The sequence below is a fragment of the Camelus ferus genome, chromosome 11, assembly GCF_009834535.1.
Source record: "Camelus ferus isolate YT-003-E chromosome 11, BCGSAC_Cfer_1.0, whole genome shotgun sequence".
NCBI classification, from domain to species: Eukaryota; Metazoa; Chordata; class Mammalia; order Artiodactyla; family Camelidae; genus Camelus; species Camelus ferus.
Genome location: NC_045706.1, coordinates 22197302 through 22212087, shown reverse-complemented (window position 1 = coordinate 22212087; position 14786 = coordinate 22197302). Strand labels below are relative to the sequence as shown.

General features: G+C 45.5%; 1 protein-coding gene across 1 annotated transcript in view; it reads left to right on the top strand.

Annotated features, from left to right (window-relative positions):
• SORCS3 (sortilin related VPS10 domain containing receptor 3) overlaps nucleotides 1-14786 on the top strand; it is a 565499-nt gene that overhangs the window by 166760 nt on the left and 383953 nt on the right. Inside the window, exon 2 of the mRNA XM_032490977.1 lies at nucleotides 14254-14321. Coding sequence (XP_032346868.1) covers nucleotides 14254-14321 — 68 coding nt within the window. The remainder of the gene's footprint in view (nucleotides 1-14253; nucleotides 14322-14786) is intronic.

The following is a 14786-nucleotide window of genomic DNA, read 5'->3' as shown; positions in this document are numbered from 1 at the left end:
TCTTTGTTATTACGTCCTAGGCTAGACGAAGGAGGGCTCTTAAATCATCCACCGTCAGCCTCTGGAGGTTCTGCTCCTTTCCAAGGAGTTCTATGGAGACAAAGCCCAGGCTTATGTTATTTTAGGCAATCCAGATAACTTTCTGGTGGGAATATTGGTTTGGCTTCTGGAGGAATGCTGGCTACTGCAGAAGACAGGAGGAGAGCAATTATTCTCTGGGTCTGGCATGGCCCTAATTACACCCTAAATATTTCCACCTCTAATGTCTGGGATTTAAGAGCACTCTCTTGCTTGAGTGGATGGTCCTTTTGCTATGACATATGACTCAGAACTCTGAGGTTTTGACCAACTGCTTGTCCGAGAGCTTGAGCAGATTAAAATCCATACCCCTTCCCTGCTTCCCATCTTGTGAACGGGACAACCTTTCACCTGTGAGGTCTTGAGATGTGGCAGCCATGGTCCAATTCTCTGGGTGACCCACCAGTGAGATCCAGGCAAGCAATTTGCTAAAGGAGCTCAAGAGGTAACCAGACATGGGAGTGAGGCCAGGAAATGTTAGTCGGGGGAAGAAGATTCTCAGAAGTCGAGGCAGTTGGGTGGGAAGTAACAAACATGCCCTTCAGTCCCCTGGGCAGATGGGCGAGAACAAGATGGGGCAGAGGGAGCAACTTGGCCATAAGCATGTCTCCAGCAAAGGAGGGATTCACAGATGCAGGGACTTAAGTTGAAAACTCACCCAACCAAAATGGAGTGTGAAATGAAGGTTAGGCTGTGGAGACATACAAGATGATCTTCCTGCAAATGTTGGACCTGGATTTCAAGTCCAGACCTTCTAATTACAATGAAGCACTAACTTCCTTGGAAACCTCGGAGGCATCTTTGACTCCACACTTTTCTATTATGCTCCATTTGCAGTTTTTAGCAACAGTTTTCATAGGGCTTCCCCACCCCCCTTCCTTCCTTCCTTTTCCACGGCCGCTGTCCTAATTCTTATCTCTTATCTGCTATGTTTGGACTATTGTAATATCCTTCTCACCAGGCTCCCCGCTTTTCAGCTTCACTGACTTACCCTTCATACTCCTGACAGTTTTGTTTCCAAAACGCAGGTGCCTACAGATCATTCACTTGCTCAAGCACAGTACACACCTCTATGCTATTCGCTGAGCAGAGTTGAAACTCTTTAACCTGATGTGCTAGGCAGAATAGTGGCCTCCCAAAAGACGTCCATGTCCAAATCCCTGGTAACTGTGAATATGTTAGATTACATGGCAAAGGGAAATTAAGACAGTAGATGGAAATAAGGTTGTAGGCAGTTGAGTTTAAGGTAAAGTAATTCTCCTGGGCTATCTGGCTGGGCCTAGTGTAATCAAAAGGATGCTTCGGTGAGGAAGAGGGAAGAAGAGCCACAGTCAGAGTGATGCAATGTGAGAAAGACTCGACCAATCATTGCTGGCTTTGAAGACGGAAGGGGACGGGACCAGGAGCCAAGGAGTGGGTACAGCCTCTAGATGTTGGAAAAGGCAAGAAAAAGGATTTTCCCCTAGAACCTCCAGAGGGAATGTGGCAACACAGCCTTGCCCACACCTTGATTTTAGCCACTGAAACCCATTTTGGACGTCTCTAAAGCTGTAAGGTAATACATTTGTGTTGTTTTTAGCCACTACACTTGTCGTAATCTGCTAGATCAGCAAAAAGAAACTTCCATATCTTGTAGTTAAAACCATCATTGTCTGACCCCAGTCTGGGTCTCCATTTCCTCCGTGCATCTGAGTCTGTAGCCTCAGCAGACCCCTCACCTTACCCCCCAACCCAATCCTAGAATATGACGGGCAAATCCAGCCTAATTGTGTCTTCTCCTGCTGCATCCTTAGCCTGAAAAGCTCATTGCCTTCTTCACCTACTAAAATGAGCCAGTTCAAATCACACTTCTTGTAAAAATTTTCATGGAGGGCAATCCTTTACTTCATTCCTGTGAAGAAATTGCTCTTTTCTGTCATATGTCAACCTTTCAAGGTTACTGTGAGCCTCCCATGAGACAGTAGATGGAACGTCTCCAACCAACCTGGTGTAAGTCAGAGTGATTCCAACTTTCACTGAAGTTTGCATAAATATACGTCTTTCTTCTTGCATTGAAAGTGCCTTAGGTCAGGAACATTGCATCCTTCATAACCTCCATCCTCCACAGTGTTTAGCATGGTGCATTGCCCGTAAGAGAGTCGGTGTCGTACTTTGTAGGGTTGAATAGGAGACAGGTTATGATAAATGCAAGTTTATGAAATTAGATGATAGGTCATCCACGCCACCCTTATATACTGAGGATCCTGATGTGCTGGGCACTGTCCCAGGTGCTGAAGATATAGTAACAAATAGGACAGACCATCGTATTGCCCTGAGTGAGGCATCTTACAATCTAGTCAAGTCCCTCGTTTGGGTCTCTTGGGCTGATAGCTACTTCCAACCTGGAGAATTCTTATCCCTAGAAAATTCACTGGATTCAGCAGCTACAGTGGTTTGGCTGAGAGCTCTTCAGCTCCAGAGACCCAAGAAGGAACGATGCCCCTTGACAGAAGTGGCAGAAGGATGGGGAGTGTGCGTGCCTGTCCTGCAGGCAGGACCAGCAGAGACAGACCCTGCAGTGAAAAGTGACAAGTGGGTAGGATCACACACCAGGCAAAATGGACTTGATGAGCCTGTGATCTTCCCATTGCAGAAACTGTCAATGTGTGTCCACACAAAGCAAGCGCCAGCACTCAGGGAATGTTCCAGGCTTTCATCTCTATGTCAGTGAGAAGCCAGGCGAGGTTGCCTTTTGTTGTGTGGTCTTCAAAGTGTCATCACTAGAGAAGTGACATGCTCCCTCTTAGGACATGGCATTTTCTGACTTGGGTGGCAAATGACCTGGTTTGCTCAGAGACGAACTGGGATGGAGGGGACCTAATATATGCTGAAGACTTACTATGCGCCTGGCACACAGTCCTAATCTTCACAACATTTCTGTGAACGGAATGGTACTGCTTTCGTTTTCCAAGTGAGGGCGCTGAGGCTCCATAGGGTAAACCACTTGCCTCGGGTCACACAGAAAATAAAGGGCTGAGCCTGGATTCCACACCAAGACTGTCTGGGTTAGATCTTTTGTCTATTACCGAGGTCACAGATTGCTCATATTTTCCTCTGTGTTTGTAATTATCTCTGGAATCTTCTGTGGCTTTGGAACCACAGTTTCGTCTTTCATCTGCTTACATATTTTTCTGCCCGCGGCTTCCTCTTTAGGGTGGTGGTGGTTGGAAGGAGTGATGGACGTATAGGTAGGGATGAGCTCAGACTCCTAGTTAGTGATACCCTTTGAGCTAATTACCCTGGTTCTGGTGGGCCATTGTAGAATGCAGACATTGGCTGGGAATTCAGGGATCTGTTAGCCCCATCCCTGTTGCTGGGCTGCATGCTACCTAAATTTTCCAAGACATAGCTGTCTCTTTCATTTTCAGAGTCCCTTAGAAAATGAGAATGAATCGATTTTTAATTCATTTTTAATGGCTCGTTACGCAAAACCAGAACAAACTCCTACTCTTCAACAGCCATTTCTCACAAGCTCCTTGTTTCAACAGCACAGCATTTCCATTTCCTTGATCTGCCACTTGCCTTGTTCAGCTACCACATTCTGCAAAGTACTTTCTTAGCAATAGCCCCATTTTAAATGTGAATGACTAATGCTTATTAAGATCTTTATCTCTTATCCCTTTCTTAGATCACACAGAAATAGGTAAGCCTGTGTTTGGGTACTGACTCGTGCCTCTCCTTAGCTGCATAGTCTGGACAGTTTCCTCATCTGGATAGTGTGGATAATAAAACCTACCTTTCACGTGTTGTGCCCATTACATATGTAATGCACATAGAGCACCAAGCACAGAGCTAGGCACTTTGTAGTTGCTCAGCGTACTCAGGTATAAGTATGTAACTCTGGCCCCTCTGGAAGTCCCTAGAGAATAACAACCCTTTAAAACTTAATGCAGTCATACAAGAAGACTGCTTTCCCCATCTTTCCTTCCTGCCCGTGTGTTCTCTTTATCTCACCCTTTTGTGGACATTTTTTTTTATTTGGCTTAAATAACAAATTTATTTTCGCACAGTTCTGAAGGCTGGAAGTTCAAGATGAAGATGTCCACAGGTTTGGTATCTTCTGAGTCCCCTCTCCTTGGCTAGCAGATGGCCTCCTTCTCCCTGTGTCTTCACTGGTCTTTCCCCCGTGTACAGCATCCCCAGTGTCTCTTCCTTTTCTTATTCTTGTGGACATTCTTAAAGTTCTTTCATAGCCACTTCAAATTCTCCCTTCTGGAAAGACTTGGCAGACTAACTTGTCTAAGAAAAAGATATCCTTGAAAAACTGTATAAAATACTCCAGGAAGAAGAGGGCTGGAAATTCTCATTTCCCCTCCCATCTCTTATAAACTTACTTATGCCTCTCATCCTTCGTGGGGACTTCTTGATCACTCCAGCCCAGACTCATCTTCTCCTCCTTTGAACGCCTATGGCAATACATTCAATTCTTTCAATGTGTCGTATCTCTGTTGGTTAATAGGCAGCGATGTTAATGAAGAGCATAATAATACTCTTGTAGTATAATAATGAGAAAGACGAGGGCTGTCCTGAAGGAGCACATGCCCTAATGGTGGAGATACATGTGCAAATAGAAAATTATCATACAATCTAGTGAGTAGCACGATTGGAAGTATGTGCAACAAGTCCGGGGCATGTGGACTACAGGGGAATCAGTTCTGTCTTGTCGGACAGGTAAGACATCAGAGTGTTGGTGAGATTTGAGCTGAGCCTTGAAGAAGATCCTTAAGTAGAGAGGGGGAGAAGGGCTTTCAGAGGAGGGAAAAGAGCTTGTGTGAAAGTGTGGGAGCATGGAATAGGGAGAAAATTGGGGATTCTGGTGTGGCTAGAATTTAGATGTTATTTTGGGAAAGTGGCTCTCAAAGAGGGTTAAAATGTCAATTGGGGCCGTGTGGAGAGAGACCTTCTATGCCGTGCCGAGGAATTTGATCTCAAAGGCAGCCTGAGCCACTAGAGATTATTTGGCAACAGGTAATGGGATTCAGCCTCAGCTTTAGAAAGGTCATTCTGATGTAAGGATGGAAGAGGGGTGAGATCCAGCTAGTGCTCGTCATTGAATCTTTGAAAATCCATTCAATCGTTGTATCAGGTCAACTGCTTCCGGCTGATGAAGCTGGTGGGAAGACCAGCAGATTCCATGGACATGCCCATGACAACACTTCATTTGTTGTGAAACGCATTCCTTTGTTAGAAGCGATTGCCTGGGATACCAAGACAGTGAATGATGTGTTCTGATATGGAAAGAGTTTGAGCATAGGCTGTTCACTGCAGGCAGGGAAAGCAAGTCCAAGGAGAAAAAATTGCTTCCTCTATGTGATGGGAGGGGTTCCATGCAATCAGCTTGCCACCAGGTGCCATACTGAGGCTCAGCATTGGTTTCTGATGTTGGCAGGTTGGGAACTCAGAGCAGTGATAATGTCTGCATCATCCTTGGCGAGGGGAAGTCTGTGGCCAGCCTAGGCAAAGCGTCCATCTCTGCCACGGTAGCCACTTTTCACAGGACCCCACACAGCAAACACAGGGGGATCTGGGGAAAAGGACTTAACTGGCCTCAACAGAAGGCCATCATGTTCATCGGCTTATTGAGAGACTCCTCTGTAGTAAATACCATTTGGTGAGTATTCACACAGGACACACATATTCACTGTGCCAATTCTGAGAGAGGTTTAAGCACATACTGGTTTCCCTTCCTCATTTCTCTCATCTCTAAATGCACAATTGTCCCCCTTTCTATGCTCATACCCCTACTGTATCCACACTCCCTCTCTTACTGCTGTAATCTAGTCTCATGTCTTTATCATCTAATCACTGACAACCCCCAAATTGATATTTCTAGCCTAGACTCTGTTCCCTGAATTCCAGACTCATTTATTTATCCAGCTCTTTGACTTCTCCATTCAAATTCTCTTAGGCATCTCAAACTTAAGAACCAAAGCTAAACTTCTTCTTTCCTCCAAACCTCCTTCTTCGACATCTCATAAAATAACAACTCTGTGCTTCCAACTGCTGAGTCCCAAACTCTGAGGGTCCTTGTCAACTCTTCTCTTTCACACATGATATCCAAATTGTCAGCAAATCTTTGTGCCTCTACCTTCGAACTATATTGAGATTGTGTCTCTTTTTCTGTCCGCTGCTGTTGGTCTGGTCTAACCCGCACCGTGTTTCACCTGGATGATTGCAACAGGATTCGAATTCACTTCGTCCCCTCACTGCCTTTCTTAACACAGCCACTAGAGTCACCCTGTGAAAACTTAGGATCGTCCATTAAAATCCTCCAGTAGCTTCTTACGTCGTTCAGTAAGAGCCAGAATCCTTACAGTGGTTCACAAGTCCCAGCAAGATCTAAGCCTCCCGAGGTCTCCCTGACCTCATCTCCCGCTATTCTCCCCACCTCTCTGCTCCCTCCTCATTGGCCTCCTTGCTGTTATGTCAGGCACGTTCCTGTCTTAGGGCCTTTGCGTTCACTCTGCTGCTTCCTCTGACCATAATGCTTATGACCCAGAGAACCACCTGACTTAACCTCTCTCCTTACCCAGGATTTTGCTCCAGTTTTTCATAGAGAACTTTCCTGGGCTCCTATTATGCTGCTGCAGCCTGTGTATCCCTGGACCACCCCTGCATATTAGCACTGTCTCTTCTCCTTCTGTTTATTTTCCTCCCATGGCACTCAGCATCATCTGACTGACTTTGTTTGCTTCTCTCCCTTGCTAGAATGTAAACTTTCTGAGGGCAAGGAAGCTGGTTTGCTTTCTTCACTGCTGACTCCACAGCACGTGGCCAATAGGAAACATTCCGCACATCTTTGGTTAGCGAATGAATGAAAAATTATGAGGACTTGAAATTGAGTGACACGCGGGACTGTAGCACATCTCAGAAGACTTGATGTTTGTCTTGCCATGCGTGGGATGAGGGTGGAATCAAGGGTCATGCTGAGGTTCTGTCTTGAACCACAGAGTTGATGATATGCCCTTTAAAAAAAACAGGGAAGGGGATAAATTTTGTGAAATTCCATGCAAAGGAACAAGATGACAAAGTGGGTATCTCTTGTACTCTCAACAGGATTGTAAGCTCATGGTGGGCAAGGAGCACCATTTACATGATTCTGAACTTGGCACATAGCTTGCATAGTTCTGGATACCCGGTTGGTGCCCAGACATTGTTATATTGGGGACACATTGGGCTGTGGGCTACAAACACTCAGTTTCTGTTCCTGGGGAGAGTGCCCCATGAGGTGGGAGGAGGACCTCAGGATTCAGACTCCACTTAGACTGAAAAATGCACTCTTGTATTCAGTCCCCAAGGAGTTTGCTTTAGGATCCTTATTATGTTAACCACTGTCAATCAGTTTCGGTAAAGAAGGCCACTGTCCCTGTTCCAGTTGTCTGGAAACAAAGAACTATCAGGTGGGGGCAGGAACGAGGTGGTAAAAAGTGAGGGGGAACTGGAGAGGAACGTGCCAAGAACCCTCGGGATTTAAAGGCACCAAGGTTTTAGGGAGGTTTAATGAACTAAAATAATTTTCCTTCAGAGTAAGATTTTATGGGCATTAAAAGTCCTCACTTCCCTGAATGTGCTCACGGGTGACAGCATCCCAGTGACTGATGAATTTGCAGCCTGTGCACTATCCTTTCAGAGGGCAGGGATCCCCCCGGGTTCCCTGCCTGCCTTCTGAAGCTGACGCCGAGTGGAGGAGCTAGGCGAACACACGGGGTCTGACCTGCAGCCTCCTGTACTGCAGCTGCGGTCGGGAACGGGTGGGTATTTTGGGGAAGGAGCTTAGCACCTCTAGGACCTGAGTTCTCCTTTTCCCAAATCAGATCAAGTAAGGATGACTTGGAACCTTTGTCTCCTGAAGAATAATTAACATACTAATAACTCATATTTGCATAAGACAGCTTCTAAAGCAGGTCAGCTTTCCTTAGTTGGTTTGAACCAAAACCTTCTGAGGTTGGCAGGGGAAGGCATATCATTATCCCCATTTAGGAAACTGGAACAGATTCTGAAAATGTAAAGAAGTTGCTCGGGCTCGCCCAGGAGCATACGGTGAGACTGGGCTTCGAGCGCATCCCTCTGGTTGTGAGTGCTCCGTTCCTTCCACGCTTCCTGGAGAGCCTCATCCAGGAGGCAGCCGGCCGGCCCCAGTGGGATCAGTGAATTAGACATGGAGAGATATAGAAGGACTCTCTGGTAGCCTAGGGACCAAAACTTCCTTGTCCACAGTTCTGAGCGGGGGTCTCTTCTCTCCCAAAGGAAGTGGGTGGGAGGAAGCTAGACAGCTCCCCTGTCCCCAAATATCACTCTCCCCAGCCCTGCCAGAGACTTGAACTCTTTACTTCACATCCAGATACTCCTGGAAGGCAGCCACTTAAGGAAGACTATACAGTTCATCAAGTCAGGAACCACTTCTCTTTTGATCACTTTATCCTCAAGAATCTTATGCTGTGTTTGCCATGAGGCAGGAATAGAAGAATGAAAGGGAGATGGGGTGTGACAAATAAAGACATTAGTTACTGGCACTATGTGTGTATATAAAGATCAGGCAATTGGCTGAGGGCTGGCCTGAGCACCTGGGGGCAGCAAGATGGTTGGAGGTGCATGGACTTTGTAAAAGTCCAGCCATGTCCCTCATTGTCACCTAATTAAATGAGTCCCTTTTTATAATATAGTCCCTTAATATATATGTAATACATATAATGTGTGTATATGTATGTGTATGCATATACTCTATGTATATATGCACACAGAGTAAATTTCTTCTTATAGTCATCTAGTGTATATATTATATGTTATGCATAATATACATTAATATTATATATGTATATATGTTTATGTTTAGTAAGTCCACTGTTATAATACAGTCCCTCATTATTATCACCCTCTTCACTCCTATAAAACATTTTATCATCCCACAGTTGACTACAGGTTGAGCTTCCTCTGTCCTTCCTGCACGATTCCATCATCCTTTGTGCCTTCTTTCCCACCTTGGCATAGCCTGACTGAGTCTCCAAGTGGCTGGTGTACACATGACACTGCATGTAACACACGGCTGCTCTTGCCCCCAGTGGCCCATTCCGCTCTGCCTCTCAGCTGTTTCTTACAACTGGAATGGCACCCTTCCCCCTGCTCTTTTTCTATGTATTCCTGTCCAATTAAAAAAGGAAGGAAGGAAGGAAGGAAGGAAGGAAGGGAGGGAGGGAGGGAGGGAGGAAGGGAGGAAGGGAAAAGAAAGAGAGAAAGAAAGAGAAGGCGGCCAAGCAGGCAAGGGAGTGAGTTCCATTTTTCTGTATTTAAATTCTTCATACTTCGAGTTTCAGCTCTTACAATCTTTGCTTCATGAAGACTTTGCTGACCACATTTTCTGTATTTAATTGCTTCCTCGTTTCAACTCTTATAGCGTATTATCTGTACCTCTCAGATACATATATCATCTCATCCCTTCCTTTATTGTCATTCACTTAGAATTCATTCAGTGGACCTTGTATGACACCCTCCATGTGTCAGGCGTTGTGTTAGGCATTGGCGATGCAGAGTTGAGCGAGACCTGATTTCTGACCTCAAAGACGTCACAATCTAACAGACCAGACAGACATATGGAGAAATCATATTAATCCAATGTGACAGAAGTTATAAGATGTATGAACAAGTGTTTTTCCGGAGAAGATGTCTGATACCAGTTTAAGGTTATATGTACCTAAACATACGAGCTTTTATATATGTGTGTATATGTGTGTGTGTGTGTGTGTGTGTGTGTGTGTGTGTGTGTATAGTGACTTCACCATTCTATATGTGTGTATCTATATGTGTCTAGCATATTTTAAGAGAGAAGTTTTATTTACTCATGAATTATTCCAATTTATTTTCATCTCTCCTGTCTGAAATCCCCCGAGGGATTGTAGCCAGCTGGTCAAAAAGGAACTTATTTGACAAACCTGGGTCTTCCAACGATTTGTCCAGTTATTTCCTCATTACACATCTCTGTTTCCGATTTCTTTATCCAAAAACAAAGAAAACAAAAGTTACCTTCACCCCTGGGCCTTGAGCGCTGGGTCAAGGTGCCTTTCTAATTCACAGAAGAGGAGCTCAGTAAATAGTTGTGGAATTCATGATTGAGAGATAAACTCCCTGAGAGCAAGGATATGCTTCTCTGCTCTCCATGTGCCTGTTTATTGCCCTGAACACAAAACATTCACACAGACTTTCACTGGATGGAGGAATGTTGAATTACAGCAGAACTGGCATGGTTGCCTCTTACAGCCCCGGGTGGGAATGCCGGCTCTGGCTCTTGCTGGTTGTTGCCTTGAGAAGCAAACTGCTGAGCTCTTAGGACTCACTTTACTCATCTGTAAGATGGGGGTGCTGTATGATACCTGCTCAGTCTCAAAAGTTTGTAATGAGGGTTGCGAAGCACTCAGTCACTATTTAGCACAGAGTAGGGGTTCAATCAATATTTGGTTTCTGCTTTTCCTTCTCTGAGTTCCACTGCCAGCTCTCATCCGGGGGCATTTGCTGGAGGGGAGTCAAGTCAGGTGTTGCTGCGTGCCTCATCTAGCCACAGGCGGTTCCTGAGACGCACTCACACCTTCTCTTTCTGATCTGAGGCCTCGCCCAGCAGCCTGGGGCTTGGTAGTGGGTTTACTGCATCTGCCTTTAGTTTTTTTCCTTGGTAATTCCCTTCTCTCTGGTGGCCTTTGGGAGGCTCTGAATGGTGAGAGAAGCCAGGGCTTGGCAGGCTTTTTTTGATCTTGGTTTTCTTGGCTAAGCACAGAATATCTTAAGGCTAAAGGTTCCATTATCATCTCTTCATAACTCTGTTAATATCCTGCTGTGTGGGCTCCAGGGGGAAGGATGCTTCCAGCCCCTACTTTTCAGTGTCTAGTCCTTTCCTCTGGGGAGTCTTGGGGTGATTTTTCTGAGACACCCTCCTCACACATCTCTATGGCTTGCTTTCTTTGTAAAGTCCCACTCAGTTTAATTTTCTAGATGAGGATCCGCCACAGTGGAAGTGTGGAGTCGCTGCAGCACAGAGTTGGGGGAGGAATCATGGTGTGATGGAGTCTTTCTCAAAGTGGGGTCCTCTGATAGGCACAGCAGGACATCTGGACCCTCCCCAGGATCCACCAGGTCAAACATGCTGGGGTGGGACCAGGGAATCTGCACTCCAGTGACTGTTAGTCTCCAGCTTTGTTCATAGACTGAGAAGAACAGGGTTCTGGGTCCTTGGTCAAGGCCGCACATTGTTAACTTGAGTCACTTCCTCTCTGTCTGTCTCAGTTTCCTCATCTATAAAATGAGAGTACTAGTCTAGATTAATACCATCCCCTTCTGAAGACTACGATTTACTGCTAAAACACCATTATCTTTCATTGACTCAAGACTGATGATTTTTAGTAACCTTTGACAGGCTGAGCCTGTCTGTTGGGGAGACAGAAGTTCAAAACATGAACCCCACCTTAAGTTGTTCGGAATCATAGGACATCCAGAAGCTATTGAGATAGTGCTTAACTAAGTGGCAGATGATTTAAATCGGTTTTAAGTGCAATGGGACTTCAGAAGAGAGAGGACTTTGATGGCTGGGACAATGCTGGAAGCTGCCTGAAGAAGGCGGACCCTGAGCTGTTTCTTGAACAAAGTCAGGGACGTTCAAGAAATCATAGAAGGACTGTGCACAGGTAATGATACAATGATACAGAATGAAAGAAAGCAGAGATGTGAGAATGGGTTTGGCTTATTTGCGGCCCCTTGGAAACTTAGATTGCTAAAGCAGAGGGCAGTTTTTTGAGAACTGTGGAAGAGTGGTTGGAGGAAAGGATGTGGTCAGATTGTGGGCTGCCTTATGTATCAGGTAAGGAGTCTGGATTTCACCCTTAGGCAGTGGGAGCCCGTGAAGATTTCTAACCAAGAAAGTGCGTGAATTAAGAGGCAAAATTGAAACAATCTACCACAAGGGCAGAAATAATATTCATGGAAGTGTGAAAGGATGTATTTGTCTGGATCCTTCAAGAAGCAGACACTAAGATGAGATTAGATACACAAGAAACATATTAAGGACAGAGAAGATGGAGGGAGGGAAGGAAAGTGGTCCAAGATTTGGGTAAGGAGGCTGATAGAATAGAAACGGCTCTGGGTTCATAGAAAGATTTTCCAGGCTCATTTGTTTGTTAGATGCTCTATTAATTACATGAACTCTGACCCCTGACATCACTTTCTTCTCTCTTTGTGGGCTTTGCAGTTTTTGGAGGTTGTTCAATGTACCTGAAGGCTTGATGTTGGGAGACAGTGAAGTAGCCTGACTTGCTCCTGCAGACTCTAGATGGGTGTTCTGACCTGTTTTCTAGAAGAGCATAGCTTTGAGTTTGTTTGTCCAGAATTTGGGATGGCCCGTGCATAGCCACCCATGTTTTTATATAGTGACTGTGATGATGACTTTGTAGATGAAAGAGGTAAAATGAAGAGAAGTCTGGGGTGTGTATGTGTTAGCATCAATTCAACAAATAGGAGTTATCAGCACATTGCTAGGTCTTCAGTTGGAGAAGGTGTGGATAAGTCCCCTGTCTTCATTAGCCCCTGAATTTAACAAATGAGGAAACTCACAATTAATGGGAGAGGCGTGGACCACTGAGTTACCAGTGAAGAACAATGCTTTGCATAGCATACGTGCTCCTTGGGCTATGCCAATAGGACAGGTACCTTGGCAGATTATTCTACTGTTCTACAAATAGCCTTGTCATTGATGTTCTTGGCTTGGCTGTTTCCGGCCAACCCACCACTGCCTGTCACAGGATACAGTCGGAGAGGAGACCTCCCAGCCCTCCAGTCCTGACCCTGCAGAGAAGCTGAACGTTCCAAACCAACTTTTCCATGGTCTCTCTTTGACCCATAATGGGTCATATCCTTGCCTCTAATTTTTTCGTAGTTTACATAAAAAAAATGGAAATGGTGCTGACCGACCCCATGGGGTGCTGGATGAGAATAAATCTCAAAGTGAGTGTTTTGTCGTCAGTTAAATGCCATAAAAATGTTCAATATAATGGCTGATTATTTTTCTTTAATCTTAAATGGATACCTAGAATGGGAAAGTCCCATCTTGGTAGCAGAAATTCATTATCTCGGAAAGAGTTTAATGGCTGCTGTGCAAATGAACTGGAGGACGTTAAATTGTGGAATGGGAAGGAGCTGAGGAAAGTGAAATGAGTTGTGCATTAAATTTAGATAAACACAATTATGTGTAACTGGATTATCACGCGTGTAGGCAGGCACTGTATATTAGGCACCTGTGTTTTGATTAAAATTGATTCAGGTGCATATGCTTAGAATCCTTGCAGATACAGAGGTGTGCCTAAGCCACTGTCCAGGCGCATGATGGGCAGGCAGGGAAACGTCTGATATCCAAGTCCCCAGCTGGAGAAGTTTAAAGGGTCTGGGACGAGCCTGTCCAACCCAAGATTATTTCAGGAAACTGCTAATCTATTACAGGTAGCTTCAGCTCTCTGACACATACAGCTCCCTTTTGGGTTTCTTAATTTCAACTGGAGTCAGGAAAGTGGTCCTGGAGTCCAGTCTGATGACCCGCTTACTCCATGCTGGGGGCATAGAGGATGCTGGGGACTGGGCTTGCCTGTCATTCAAGTATTTATGGCTCTGAGGCCCCAGTGATGGGAACATAAAATCTCTTTGAATCCCTCTGTGGACAGACAGAATCAGACCCAGTTCTTTCTTACTCTTTTAGGTCCACGTCTGTAAGTCAGAGTCATCTTCAGATCAAAAGCAAGACCATCCTCTGATCTCTGGGTGGCCACACGGGTGAACAGGGCCAGCTGGCCCATGTCTGACCTTGAAGGAGGACAGATGTGGAGAAGTAACTGTTGATAACCCAGTTTATTTCCTGTTGACGTGTTTTATTTCAAATGCAAAGCATTGTCAGGATTAAAATAAATGCTACCAGTTACGGGGAAGCATTAAATTAATAATTTTTTCCCCCTTGCTTGATCCTATAATACCCCTCCACTCACAGGATAAATGCTAAGCTCTCCTCTGGGTGGTTTGAGATGCACTGTATGTTGTTACACAAACTAAAGTCAGCTTCCTTTTTCCCCCTCCCTTTGTCTCTCTCCTCTGTCCTCCTCCTCGTCCCCCTCTCAGGTTATACTTATCCTGACGAAGCTGTATGACTTCAACCTGGGAAGTGTGACTGAGAGTTCACTTTGGAGGTAAGTGGATTGCAGATTTGTCAACTAGCCACGTGGGTTGGGCGCCCTTGAGGAATGCCAGCTAAGCAGTGGGAGAGCATGTTTTGTAAGGAGTGGAGGATGGTCCTCCTCCTGGGTGCTTTCTTTAATGCCCCAGGTGGCACTGATGGCCTCCATCTGCGAATTTTTTTTTTTTAGCACTTTGCTTATCTGTCCTGGGGCGGGTTACGTGTTCTCCTTCGCACTGCGATTGCGCCTGCATTCCTGCAGTGGCTCATTCGACTTGGTGAACACGAGTCTGACGAGAGAGATCGGAGCATGCCTGGCACAATGAGGGCCGTGGCTGAGGGAGCCTGCTGCAGGAGGCATGCTGTCCTCGGCGTGAGTCTTGGACCAGGGATCATTTCCTGTCCTTTGTGCCCGTCTGATGCTGTGGTTCTTGAGAAGCCTGTGCTTTACGGGAACAGGCACATGTGGGAATCAGGT